General features: G+C 39.5%; 1 protein-coding gene across 1 annotated transcript in view; it reads right to left on the bottom strand.

The window, feature by feature from the left end:
• Nucleotides 1-14,578, bottom strand: part of F5 (coagulation factor V) — a 140,200-nt gene that overhangs the window by 83,050 nt on the left and 42,572 nt on the right. Inside the window, exons 8-12 of the mRNA XM_077480938.1 lie at nucleotides 10,107-10,254; nucleotides 9,768-9,864; nucleotides 7,939-8,150; nucleotides 5,456-5,600; nucleotides 2,435-2,644 (exon numbers count right to left, since the gene is read on the bottom strand). Of these exons, the coding sequence (XP_077337064.1) occupies nucleotides 2,435-2,644; nucleotides 5,456-5,600; nucleotides 7,939-8,150; nucleotides 9,768-9,864; nucleotides 10,107-10,254 (812 nt within the window). The remainder of the gene's footprint in view (nucleotides 1-2,434; nucleotides 2,645-5,455; nucleotides 5,601-7,938; nucleotides 8,151-9,767; nucleotides 9,865-10,106; nucleotides 10,255-14,578) is intronic.

The following is a 14,578-nucleotide window of genomic DNA, read 5'->3' as shown; positions in this document are numbered from 1 at the left end:
TTGTAAATATGTGGAAATTTTTTTTTAAGTACTGCATGTATTCATTGTAGCTTGTTTTATAAGTTACATATAGAAAAGTATACGTTATATTTTTTCTAGAGATTTGATAGAATCTCCTCCAGTGTTATGCCGCGTACACACGGTCGGAATTCCGGCCAGAAAAAGACAGATGAGAGCTTTTCATCGGTAAATGCAACCGTGTGTATGCTCCATCGGAATTTAGCTGTCCGAATTTCCGCCAGCCAAAAATTTATAGCATGTTCTCAATTTTCCTGAGGGAAAAACTCGGTAATTCCGATCATGTGTATGCAATTCCGACACTCCAAAAAATCATGCATGCTCAGATTCAACTACGAGACAGAAGCTATTGGCTACTGGCTATTGAACTTCCCTTTTCTAGTCCCATCGTACGTGTTGTACGTCACCGCGTTCTAAACTTTCGGAATTTGGTGTGACCGTGTGTAGGCAAGACAGCTTGAGCGGAATTCCGTCGGGAAAACCATCAGAGCTTCATCCGACGAGAATTCCAATCGTGTGTACGTGGCATTAGAGTAGTTAGAAAGTCCTCTCACTCAAATCAATAGATGGTAAGGGATCTACTCACTGCTGCACTCTTAACAGCTAGATGTTAACATTCATTGTCTAAGAACTCCCTAGTTGTGCCGTGATATTGTACAATTTGTCTATCACAGCTTTGTACAACCTAAATACAGGATACTGTGTCCTATTATTCCTTATAAAAAAAATCAACAGAGATATAATAGGGCATGTAAATAAATGCATTTAGTAGATTAAAGCATATTTCCAGTAATTTTTCATGTATAATAAAAAATAAATAAACATGTATAGAGGTCCCTAAGGCCTAAGGTCCCTAAGGCCAGTCGAAATCTTTAGTGTGTCAGCACAACTCAAAATATATTTTGACAGTATAATTCAACATTGGCTTTCTACAAAAAAGTATAAATGGAACAATTACTGATATTGCACTAATGAAAGGAGCACTAAAATTACAAATACATTTATTAGTTTCTACTAAAAAACAGCAAACGCATTTCGGGGGTCAGAAACAACTTCTTCTTCCTTAGAGCTTCAGTTGAAGCTTTTTTTTCTTCACGCTGCCAGCGCAAAGAAAAGAAGAGAGCTGTTAACCGGCTTCTGTTAGAGGGACATCGGTCCCCTTAGTTATCACTAGTGCTGCCAATCAGTGCCCTTCAGTGCTACCCATCAGTGCCATCAGTGCAGCCTCATCAATGTCTCCTGGTCAGTGCCCATCAGTGCCGCCTAATCCGTGCCCATCAGTGTAGCCTATCAGTGCATATCAGTGCCACCTCATCAGTGCCCATCAGCAAATGAGAAAAATGACCAGTTTACAAAATTTTATAACAAAATCTGATTTTTTTTTCTTTTTCTTTTTTTTATTTGTGTTTGTTTGTATAGCAAAAAATAAAAATCTCAATGGTGATTAAATACCACCAAAAGAAAGCTCTATTTGTGAGAAAATATTATTAAAAATGTATTTGGACACAATGTTGCATGATCATGCAATTGATACTCAAAGTATGAAAGCACTGAAAGCAGAAAATTGGCCTGGGCAGGAAGACGGTGTAAGTGCCCGGTAAGCAAGTGGTTAATCTGTGTAGGGAAGCTAATTTCTTGATCAGAATTACTGGCCAGCAGTATCTGTGTGAGCAATCAAGATAAGGATATATTTGCTCTGACCCCCAAAACATGTTGACTGTTTTTTTAGTATCAACTAATAAATGTATTTGTTTTTTTTTTTTTATCCTTTGGCCTGGTGCTCCTTACATTTGTGCAAGATTTTTTTTTCAGTGACCTGCTGGGGTACCCACTGGATGGTACCCTTGTTTATTGTGAGCAGCTTAACCTGAGCAAGTGAGCTTTGCAAAATGATTGTCCTCTTACTACTTTGTATGAGCTCAGCTCTAAATCACAGAGCCTCATGGATGCTGTTTTTCTTCTTTTGACTCATATTTAAAGATGGTCCACATACCAGATAAAAACACAAAGAAGCAAGTAGCAATTTTTATTTCTTCCTGATTTGTGAACTACCACCAATGTACATCATACTGACGACAGCTTTAATATTACTATTGTGTAATACATTATAAAATGTTGGTGAAGGGGAGCATCTGGCATATTCAGTTAAGACATTTTACTAATGAATAGATTTACTCTGTACCTTTTCCCCCCTGAATCATTATATATTTGGTGCTACTGTTCCCTATCCCATCAAATGAAAAACAAAGTTGGGTAGTATTGATACCTATGCAATATAAGCATGACCCCTGTATATCATTAAAGAGCTTGATTGGAACTTTCTGGGATTTTCTTTTTTTACCTGTTTTTATTTTCTTGCCTTACCTGTTTTAGTTACATACAAATGTTTTAATCATTTGGTAAAGGAGTAGCTTACCTAAATTATTCATTTCTATGCTAATGCTCTCACTAGTCATTGGAAAGAGGGTTACTAAATCTCCAGTTCCTCTTCTGTACCTAAAGGTATGTCCACTAATCTGTAGCGTAAGAGTTTCATCCCAGATTCCCACACTTGAAACATGCCATTGAACCACATGGTTGTAACAGAATCCCAGAATTGCATTTTCAAGAGAATTTCCATTTATAGCTGAAAGAAAAAGAAAAGTTAAAAAAGAACAAACAAAAGAAGGAAACTCAAAATCAACTTTTCAGAATGTCCCACATCATGCCTAACTGTATACAATTTGCTTGAGCATGTGTTGCAAAGTTTCCTGCTTAAGATTCTGCAACAGCACTTTCTGTTTCAGACAATGCTAAGCCACCGCCTAGCAATTAGCAGCAGCGTTGTCATCCTGCCATGTGCTCTTCTTCAGTTGAACCCGCGTAGTGCCTATGTGGTCTGCTCATACCTCTTGCAGACCCTTGGGCCATTCCAGCATTCTAACAGGATACCCAAGAACTCGTACAGCAGGCTGACAATGCTTTCACTAATTGCAAGGCATTAGCTTGGTGTGACAGCAAAATAGTGCCCGGTCACACACAGGATCAATAGACTGTAAAGCTAAACTAGTCAAAGGTGATGCGTATTGGCTTCAGCTCCATCCTCCACCCGTAGAAGAACCCCCCTCCCAAAGTAGCTTAGTGTTGTCTGCTTGAAATAGGAAGTGCTGCTTCTAGTAGGCTCTCCAAATAGGAAACTTAAGAGATAAACAAAAAATATTTGCTTAAAAAACTGTGTATACAGTGAGGAATGATAACAAACTTAAAAAATATACTAAAAATTTTTGGTGTGCATACTCTTTAAGAAAATCTGCATGATAGAATGCATGTGATGATAGGTGTTAAGGCATAGTGTTAAAGCTGCTATATTATTGTTGATGCTTTACTATAAGAAAAATAATTTTAGAGCCAATCAAATGGGCACCACATTACAACTGCAAAGATAACTGTAGAATTATTAGAGGTCTTCTTTGTAGGCTCTCTCCCAGCAGCCCATCCAATTATTACATTTACTTGTCCCAGCTCATGGTCAAGATCTTTGGCCCTCTTCTTCAAAATTCTCCCGGCCATGCATTTGCACTGCAATCACCATACAACAGTATGGAAAAGCCATCATGAATTGAGATAAAGAGAGACACATTTTCTTTATGAACTATAGATGTTTCATTACATATGCACAGGGGAAGTGGAGGCCAGCAGGAAGACTTTTAAAGAATAGGCTACCAGTGTCAGCAGGCCACACAGTAAGGATCTCTGTAGAGTGGAGACAAGTAAGTATAATGCCTTGTACACACGGTCGGAAATTGCAACGGAAAAGGTCAGATCGGATTATATTGTTGGAAAATCCGATCGTGTGTGGGCTCTATCGGATTTTTTGATCAGGATCTCAAATTTTCAAACAAAAAATCCAATCTGACTTTTTCCAATTGCTGTAGAGAATTCCGATTGGACAAAGTGCCACGCATGCTCAGATCAAATTACAAGACCAAAGCTATTGGCTACTAGCCTCAACGTAGTCCTGTCGTAACGAACGAACCTCAACACATTCCGAACCATCAGATTTTTCGTCAACTTTGTCCGACCGTGTGTATGCAACACCAGTTTAGGACAAAATCTGTCGGAAAAAATCCAACTGATTTTCTGATCGGAATGTTTGACCATGTGTACAAGGCATAAGACTTAAAGGGGACACGGAGGGTAGTAAAGGCTATAAAAGATAACTATAATAAAAAAGAGTTATCTTTAAAATTATAATTAAATTCCGTGGAGAGCATAAACATATCTCCTCGTATCCATTTTTACAGTTACCCACATCATTTGAGTTTGCCTAAATGATAGACATGCAGAAAGATATTTTTTCTTGAATTGCATTACAGCTAGGCGTGTGGTAATAAATTTCTTGTATTAAAAAAATTCAGCGGTTATTTTAAAGCTAAACTCCAGGATAAAAGTTTAAGTTAAGTGTAGGCGTGTGCAACCAGCTGTGTGATCCTCCACTCATCCTCTCCTCTGTGAAGAGTGACAGGAGCAGCTGTGCTATGGGCTTTCTCCACCCCTGCTGTCCGCTGTGCAGCTCTGTATAAGGATTCCCTTGCTCGCCTCCTCCTCACTGTGAGCAAGAGCAGGCAGGCTGTGTGCTGCCCCCCCCCCCCTCCCACTGCCGCTGCACTAAGAATAATAGCGGGTTGTGGGTTCGACCCCCCCCCCACTCACTTCTGCTTATCTACCCCTCCCCCTGGCAATGGAAGATCAGATCTAATCAGGGGAGAATGACACAATGGTGCAAAGGACACTGGGGCATGTAGTCCCCAACAAATACAGCTCAATATAAGTTTATATGGGCTAGTGATCTTAATACCCACATACCTCTGCACATCAAGGGAGGAGAGGATGGTGTTTTTGCAGGCAAACCACCGGATCTCAAGCCAGACTGGGGCTGGATGCGAGAGCGGATGGAGCTGCTACTGAGGTTGCTGGGGGCTGAGAGAGATTGAGACAGAGAGAAATAGAGATGCACTGCACCCTGTAAGGACCAGAGCCAAGAGACAGAGCCACTGCAAGACTCCTATGTGCGGGGACCTCAGGGTAGACTAGGGGCCAAAGCACACCCGGGGGCCAAAGGACTGAGACACCCAGAATTGTCCTGCTGTGCTGGAACCCACCTATCCACTTGCTCCCTGCATAAAACTACAGGAGGGGGTGGATAGAAGACCAGTCACACTGCACAAGGAGAGAGAGTAGCATTGACCAGTCTTTATTACATGAAGCTCATTTATTACATGAAGCTTCTGCACAGAGGCAACATTTCAAATTGGATTACTAGACGAAATTACTACTGAAAGAAATACACAAAACACATCAGGATTGAAGGAAGAATACACATGCCTATTGTATTTGGACAATATTTGCTTATCCTGATGATCACCTTTAATAAAATGAAAAATCCAATGTAACTTACTTTTGATAACATAGGAACTATAGAGAGTTTTGGGGTCTTTGACAAGCATCCAGCTACAAGTTTTTTGCTTATTGATTTCATAGTACCAGCTTTTATTCTCATCAAACACTGCAAACATTGCAACTTGCTCTTCATCTGCTTTTTCCTAAGTGGAAGAAGTAGGCAATTATTACCGATCTAAATATAGGTCCCTGTAATGCAAAGTCAACTAAAAGCCAATAGGCAGAGGCTGATAGAAATAGGGCCCCCAAGTATGTTTATATTAGTCATTGTATAATGGGTGATGTCTTTCATTTCAATTCTACCTAAAAGCAAAAAGATGGCAGTTTAATTTTTTATGCCACACTATATTTGTTCAAGGATTTACAAAATCAAAATATTATAGAATAAACATACTCATTTTTTTATACACCTGAATATGATGCAATCTTCAAATGGTTAATAAATATCAACAAACTGTGTTAAAGGAGTTGTAAAGGCAGAAGGTTTATAATCTTAATGCATTCTATGCATTAAAGTAAAAAGGTCCCACTCTGTCCAGCGATGTCCACGAGTGTCTCAGCCATCTGAGATTATCCCTCCCTGATTGGCTGAGACACATTGGCTGCCGCCAAAGTCAGCTAGCTAATCAGGAGAGAGAGCGGGCAGGGCTGAGTCAGGGCTCCGTGTCTGAATGGACACAGGGAGCTGTGACTCAGCTTGGGTGCTAGCATAGCAAGCTGCTTGCTGTGGGGCCGCTGAACAGGAGGGAGGGGCCAGGAGCACAGAAGAGGGACCCGAGAAGAGGAGGATCCGGGCGGCTCTGTGCAAATTCACAAACAGAGCAGTTCAGTATAACGTGTTTGTTATTTTTATTGGGAAAAAACGTTTACAATCACTTATTATCAAGTTAATAAAGAACATAAATATATAGCCTCAAAATGATTTGTATTTGACAAACTGTGATACCCCATATTGTAAAAAGGCAACAATTTATTAACTTTTTGGATGGCCATGCGGGATATCTTATATGTGTCATGCACAACTAATTTACACATGTACATGCATCCAAATGTACCCGTATGTATGTGCGTGTAGAGAAGTCTTTAACATGGTTTTGTACTCTTTTCATTATATTTACATTTAAAAAAAATATTTTTATGTTTTTATTTATTACTAGTGCCAGTGCCAGGCTGTCTTTATGAAGACATCAGTGGTTTGTTCGATTTTTGGGATAAATTAGAGCGGAGACTGTCAGTGCCTGACCTCACAAATGCGCTTCTGGAAGAATGGTCAAACATTCCCATAGACATAATATAAGTCAATATAAGTATAATGTATATTGTTTTCTTTACCCCCAAAAAGAACAAATATTTTCTATTTAATGAAAAAGAAAAAAGAAACAATCATGTTTAAAATTACTGCACCAAGGTCATTCCTAAAGTGACTGATAAATCACCAAAGGGCAACTTTGAACCAGAAGTTATATCACCCAGCATGTTAATAAATACCTTTGAAAAATAAAGCCTACTGATCTTTAAAATCTCTTCTGATGCCGCGTACACACAACCGGACTTTCCGCCAGAAAAGGTCAGACGAAATAATTTCATCAGATATTCCGATCATGTGTGGGCTTCAGCAGACTTTTTATTTTAAAACGTCTGACAGACCTAGAAATAGAACATGTTTTAAATCTTTCCGACGGAATCAACTCCTATCGGGAAAACTGTTCGTCTGTATGCTAATCCGACGGACCAAATACGACGCAAGGGCAGCTATTGGATACTGGCTATTGGACTTCCTTTTCTAGTACTGTCGTACGTCATCGCGTTCGAAACAAACAGACTTTGGTGTGATCGTGTGTAGGCAAGTCCATTCGGTCGGAACTCCGTTTGAAAGACCGTCAGAGTTTATTCTCACAGAAAGTCCGGTCGTGTGTACACGGCATTAGTCTTCTCATGTCAAACAGTCAGGGCCTTTTCAGATTGTGGACTAAGATTCTTAGCCGCCCCAAATGATTTGCCCCGAGCGCTCTTTGAATTCAGTTAAACTACCACCAGCTGGGAAACCTGTAATCCCATTTGTAAAGTTATAATCACTGTCTTTCAGCACAATTATTATTGTGAATCCACCAAGTGGGTCAACAATATTGTTTGTATGCCAGAGGCTACTGGAGACTGATCTATAGTAAATCTTTTCAGATTTTTATTTAAGCAAAAGCCCAAATATAGTACCCTGTTTCCCCCCAAAATAAGACCTAGCGTGATTGTCGGTGATGGCTGCAATATAAGCCTACCCCCCAAATAAGCCCTAGTTAAAGTCCTTGTAGGTCTTAATTCCAGGGTAGGTCTTTCGGGGAAACAGAGTAGTTAATATTTTGCAATATTAGAGTGTTACAGAACATGTGTTTCATACTTTTCATATACAAATGGATATTTAAATCAGAAAACAGACCAAAGGGTACTGGTATGAAGCTATAATTATGTAATCTTTTATCTTGTTACCTGTAATCCTCTGGTACTTAGTGACATTGACTTGCAAATTAGAAGTGTTCCAAGCAGCCCAGATGCCATATCCTTCATAATGTTAACAGTACTGTGATATATTCTTGTCAAACATTGAGGATCAGTTCTTGTAGGCTCATCATTCTCCAAAATTGTCCAGTAGTAGGTGACTGTTTCACCAGGCATAACTGTATTATTCTGCATCTCCTCACCTAGTAAATACATGCATATTATAACACTGAATATCTTTCTGTTTATTGCAAAAAACGTACACAGCCTAATGAGCAGAGCAGGAAAAATGTGTGATTTGTCTCTCTTCTGGCTATTTCAGCTGCATGTAACATTTGAACTCGGTAACATAGGCTTTCTCAGAAAAGCGCTGGTATCCTGGGAAAACTGTAATGCCGCGTACAGACGATCGGACATTCCGACAACAAAACCGTGGATTTATTTCCGACGGATGTTGGCTCAAACTTGTCTTACGTACACACGGTCACACAAATGTTGTCGGAAATTCCAAATGTCAAGAACGCAGTGACGTACAAGACATACAAGGAGCCGAGAAAAATGAAGTTCAATAGCCAGTGATTCTTCTGCTTGATTCCGAGCATGCGTAGAATTTTGTGCGTCAGAATTGGGTACACACGCTCGGAATTTCGACAACAAGTTTTGTTGTTGGAAAATTTGAGAACCAGCTCTCAAACGTTTGTTGTCGGAAATTCCGAAAGCAAATGTCCGATGGAGCATACACACAAGTTATATTTAATATTTGCCTAAAAAACTATACACACACTCTAAGTATTGGGGGTTATTTTCTTTGTATCTCTAGACATATGGAGAAAAAGAACGTAGGCACATAAATCATGTGACTGGTTAAGATGTCCAGTGATTATTTTTTATTCACTGAGGTAACTATACTGGTCTGACTGCTTGGGATGTCCATGTTTAGAGGCATATACAGATATACCTCTGAGCTGATATAATCATCACAAAGGACCACTAAGCATTATACACACAAATAGGCATTTTATTTTCCTTACATTTGGAATGCTGCTTGTTTGTAAATGCATAAGTCCAAAGCATATTAATTATTAAGAAGATTTAATTTGGATAAGAAGAAATATTGGGATTTTATTCACTAATTGTATTTTATGTATTGGGAATTAGAGATGGTCAAATAAGGAGGTACAATGTAAAAGTTCCTTCTCATAGTTGGTTTGGGAGGACAGTCCAAAGGAACTTGTTCCTGGAAGTGAAGTTGAGAACGTCTAGGAATATTTGATGGGCAAAGTCACAGGCTGCCCAACATGTGGAGATGTGCCCACTCTGTATGTGTGGGTAAAATAATGTCTGTATAAAATGTTATAGGAGTACAAAATGTAGTTGAGATGTATTCATGATCTTGTGTCAGGGCCAATTGTCTGAGTGTTTACACACAACCTGTAGTCAGATGCATGGAATGAAGTCTTGTTTTTCCCTTGGCGTATTCAAGTAGCCACCTGAGTGTAATTCTTCTACTAGAGGCTAAGTTCCAGTTAGGGCTGCCACCTGTCTGGGATTCACCAGAGTTTTGAATATTATTATTTATATTAAGTATATTAAGTGTGATAATAGTGAGCACTGATTTTACTTATATAAAAACATAGTAATTGTAAGAGGCCAGGGAAAGATTTTCCAGTTGCTGTTAGACATTAGTACATTTTATTCAGGATTCCCAACCTTATCATTCAACTCAAAAAAAACAAAAAGAAAAATATTGAGATAGAACCTTATTTCACAGAGATTTTTTTTTTTTCGGACAGCATGTGACATGGACACAAAATACAAACCTTTAAGGTCAGGTACAAAGCCTTTAAAGATCCTCTGTAATGACACTCCGTGTGGATATATATTGTGAGGCTGACTAGCCATATTTTTAAATACAACCTGAAAACACATGGAAATTTTTATCACATTAGATATTCATTTGTTTAGACTTTTAGCAAGAGTTATTTTAATAAGATTTTATGGTGCATAAATACAACGTGTACTATCTTAAATAGACACCAGACTTCTAACCCTTTAACGTTCTATCCAAAACTACACCTTAAATACCACAAAGGTTTTACCTGTTTTCTTGATTTCTACATTTACACATTTGAATAAATGGCATAGCTATTGATGCATACCATAATTGTGTCTTTAACCTGAGCTCGAATGACAGGCCCAATAAGTCCAAGTTCCCTTCTTGATCGTTCAGGTTCAATTGTGGTTGTAAAAGTACCATCCGAAAATTGCTGATAGATTACTTTTTTATAAGTTTGGTGGCAAGATGTGCTAAAAAAGGCATATACAAAGAACAGTTGTGTTAGTCACATTTAGTTTCTTTACTCATTCCCAATTTTCAAATATGCAAATGGTTTGAACCCCAATCCACCACTATTAATTGGTCACTCGTATTTAACATGTCCTATCTTAAGGTCAACTATAGTGGTTATGATTAATTGTATATCCTTCTTTGAAAGTTTAGATGTTTGTAAAGTATTTTGTTCAGTTATTTTTATGGCTTGTAAAGGAATCCATCTTTTACTAATAAACATGCTGGGCTATCTAATAAGAAAGCCCAGCATTATCCATGCATTTGAGTACAGCTTTACTTTATGAAACACTTACAATATGTGTAATCTGACTAAAAGTAAAAAACATTTTTTACACCAAAAACGAAGACATATGGTATGATCTTAAGTAATGTGTTAATCCTCCTCCTTTTTTTAAGTTTTTTTTGATGCATATCATTTTATTTGTAAGGGTAGTGTATTAACAACACAGATCAGTAGAAACCAGCTAAAGTCTAAAAGATTCAAGTTTGTCTATGTGCAACTGTTCATCCCGGATATAATGCTGATACTATTGCAAATAGTATTACAATAGTAATGACAATGTTGTTGTTGGCAGGTGCAGTTAGTTTACCTGCCACCAGATGGCTCTAATGTCATTATGACATGGTAAAAAAGAAAATTGTAAGCAGGTGTTAACTCTTATTTTAGAGAAACTCATCTTGAGGTAATGTAATGGGTGGAGTTAGTGCCTATATAAATGCCAGGTGTGGGTGGGGCTCAGTTTGTGTCATAGGAACAGGACACTCCAGAGCTGCAAAAAATGTAATCCAGTACTGCGCTGATCTAAAGGGCCCTGTGCAGGGCTGAATGCACAGGAAAAGTGACATACATCAAGTGAGGACTGCTGCAGTCCCCTTGACTGCTTTTTTCATTCTTCTGCATGTCTTGTAGCATGGTGCATATGGCATTGGGAGCATGAACAGCAGCTTCTGAATGTGAGTAACAGTAAAACCTGTGAGTAGATGTCATCTAGGAATGTACCTAACTGGATAGAGCTATGGATGGGACATTTGAGAAGAGACTGGTATACTAATGGAGGCACCCTATCCCCCTGACCCTCAGCTGCAGGTTCTGTGACCCAGTGATGGAAACCTAGGGCTGTGGACAGAGTTTATGTAGTGCTACTCCCATAGGAGCCACTGGTATTATTGGGTCCGTTGCTTTTTGTCTGGATTTAGGCAGAACCTTACTTCCACTGACACCACCAGAATACCTTGGCTGGGAATTCCCAGCAGTCTCACAAAGAAGACACATACTAGAAAATGAGCAGACTGTATTGCAATTTGTTGTATTGTAATGCAATATACCTTTAATGCTAGACTCAGCATGTACTGCAGTACCCAGAGCATAAACAATAGCTCTCAAACTGAGAGATTACACCCCAAGTGACTGTGGAGGACTAACAACTGGTACAACAGGCTGGTTTACTTGAGGGCTCTCAGACCAGTGGGCTAAGCTTAGGCATGTGAATTTGATACACTACCAGCAAACTAGTTCTGCCCCCAAGTATGTAGCCAGGTCCAAAAGGTTCCTTGTAGTTATCCTCTACCGGCACAGTTGGGGCTCTTTAACATTGGTGCGCAAAATCAATGTTTAGTTTAACTCATAGGTTGGTATGCCCCTTTAAGGCAGATAGCTAAACACGTTCAAAGTGATGGGAAGCGAAATGCAATGGGAAGGATTGGGAGGAAATAGCACTATGGGATTATTCAGCAAGTGGAAGTGTACAAGGAGTAATCAAAGTCAGCAGTCTGGTGTAATGGCAGATTTGGCATCCAGTCACTGGTGTCATTAGTTGCTACTCTTAGGTGAAAGTGACAGCAAGTGTGCTTAGCACATAAGGAGAGTGCTTAAGTGTCAATAAAGGTTAAGGGCCCTTCTTCGGGCTGGAGTAGAAAATAGGGATTAACTGTTGGTTATGATTGTTGTACAGGTCAGTGTTACTCTCACCAGATCCCTCTGCAGCAGTCCACATGCAACAGTGAGTTGTCTGTTCAGTGGGGGCTCCCTTAAATGCGATGCAGCAGCAGCTGTCAAGATTAATGCAACTTGATCAACAACTCTGCATGTTAACCTTGGGTTAGCTCCACGGCTCAGGGTCAGCTCAGCAGTCCGCCTCTTGGCTTTGGTACAGCTCTGTTGAGTGCAGCCCAGCTTGACCTGACTCAACACAGCACAGCTAAACACATATCTTTCTGGTCGGCACGTCTCTCTTTAACTGCTTGGCTCCTTCCCAGGCTTTTTGTTTTATATCATCCCACCATTTCCAGTGCTTTTGGGCCTTGTAGTTGTGACCCAAGCTGTACTGTGTTCAAGGTCTTCCTCTGAGACTACAATTCCCAGACTGCTCTGGGTACTTATGTTAAATTATGGTTAGGCAAAGTAGTGAACAATGACATCTTGGAGGGTTGCAGACACAAGAAGACATGAAGAAAAATGTGACTGGTTCATCAGGAACTGGTTGAAATTCACTCAGGTTATGGCCAGCTTTATGTGGTAAAACATAAGAAACAAAACCCACATAATATTGGAGTAACCAAAAAATAGTTTATACTCTCGCGCCCTATATCACCAATCTGTATAAACACAAGCGCTTGTTACACCAATATGTGTGTCTCTTGGAGGCTGTAGAATTTCAGATGCAGCAGCTACTTGTATTCATCATTCCTAAGAATGCATTCATGAAATAAAACACCAAAATATCCAGTTAACAGATAAGATGTCGTGAGACCACACGATCTCCTAACATCCACTGTCACACTGAAAAGCAGCGCTCATATAACATAACCGTTTCTCTTATGTGTAGGTAGATACTTGCTGATACTCAATTACCAGATTCAAATGATGCACAAATATACTGCAAGCACCATTTAACAAAAATAAATGGAACAATCACAAAACATCACTCTAACTCTGTGTGCAAAGTAGTCCCAAAGAAAATTCTACAATATGGGCTCGTTATGCTGGAGGTATTTCACCACCTCTCTGTATACAAATAGTCCAAAAGAAAATTCTACAATGTGGGCTCTTTCACCACCACTGTATTCTCCATGACACCTTCACACGTGAATTCCACACTAGAGGGGTTGTGGCAAGTGAAGCCCCCCATTTTTGGTAATACTCTTACCGAAATGCACCGGTGAAGTCAGCGCGTCATACACACATTGAGCTCATCAATATTGGTTTGTTGGTTATTCATCATCTTCCCTTAAACATTGTTGCCACACTTGCTGAAGAAACTCCAGCAAAGAGGAGTGTGAGGAGGACATGCTGTTGTTCCTGTCTGTACTTATAAATTGGTTCCTTTAAGAAAAATCTAGAAGAGAAATACTGTTCTATGAAAACTAGGAACAACAGCATGTCCTCCTCACACTCCTCTTCTCTGGAGTTTCTTCAGCAAGTGTGGCAACAATGTTTAAGGGAAGATGATGAATAACCAACAAACCAGTATTGATGAGCTCAATGTGTGTATGACGCGCTGACTTCACCGGTGCATTTCAGTAAGAGTATTACCAAAAAAGGGGGGCTTCACTTGCCACAACCCCCCTAGTGTGGTATTCACGTGTGAAGGTGTCGTGGAGAATACGGTGGTGGTGAAAGATTTCCAGCACAAAGAGCCCACATTGTAGAATTTTCTTTTGGACTATTTGTATACAGAGAGATGGTGAATTACCTCCAGCATAAAGAGCCCATATTGTAGAATTTTCTTTGGGACTACTTTGCACACAGAGTTAGAGTGATGTTTTGTGATTGTTCCATTTATTTTTGTTAAATGGTGCTTGCGGTATATTTGTGCATCATTTGAATCTGGTAATTGAGTATCAGCAAGTATCTACCTACACATAAGAGAAATGGTTATGTTATATGAGCGCTGCTTTTCAGTGTGACAGTGGATGTTAGGAGATCGTGTGGTCTCACGACATCTTATCTGTTAACTGGATATTTTGGTATTATATTGGAGTTGTTGCCCATCCTGACCTTTTTGGGAAAAAAAAGAAAAAATGCTCTGTTACCCATCTGTCTTAGGCCTCATGTACACTGCTGCTGTTAAACGGACGTTTAGGCGCAGTTGGGCATTTTTTCAACTGCTCCTGAACTCTCCTCTATGTTATCTTCTCAGTACATGTACACAGGGTCATTTATATTAGTTTCTAGGCAGTTTAATTTAGAGGCCTTTTTTGGAAAGCAAAAAAAGGAGTTCAGACGCTGAGTTTAGAGGCATTTCAAGTGCCAAACGCTGCTAAACATGGCTAAACATGGTG

Source organism: Lithobates pipiens, unplaced genomic scaffold (genome assembly GCF_037356315.1).
Source record: "Lithobates pipiens isolate NorthernLeopardFrog02 unplaced genomic scaffold, aLitPip1_a1.2 Scaffold_16, whole genome shotgun sequence".
Taxonomy (NCBI): Eukaryota; Metazoa; Chordata; class Amphibia; order Anura; family Ranidae; genus Lithobates; species Lithobates pipiens.
This window is presented reverse-complemented; position numbering and strand designations above follow the sequence as displayed.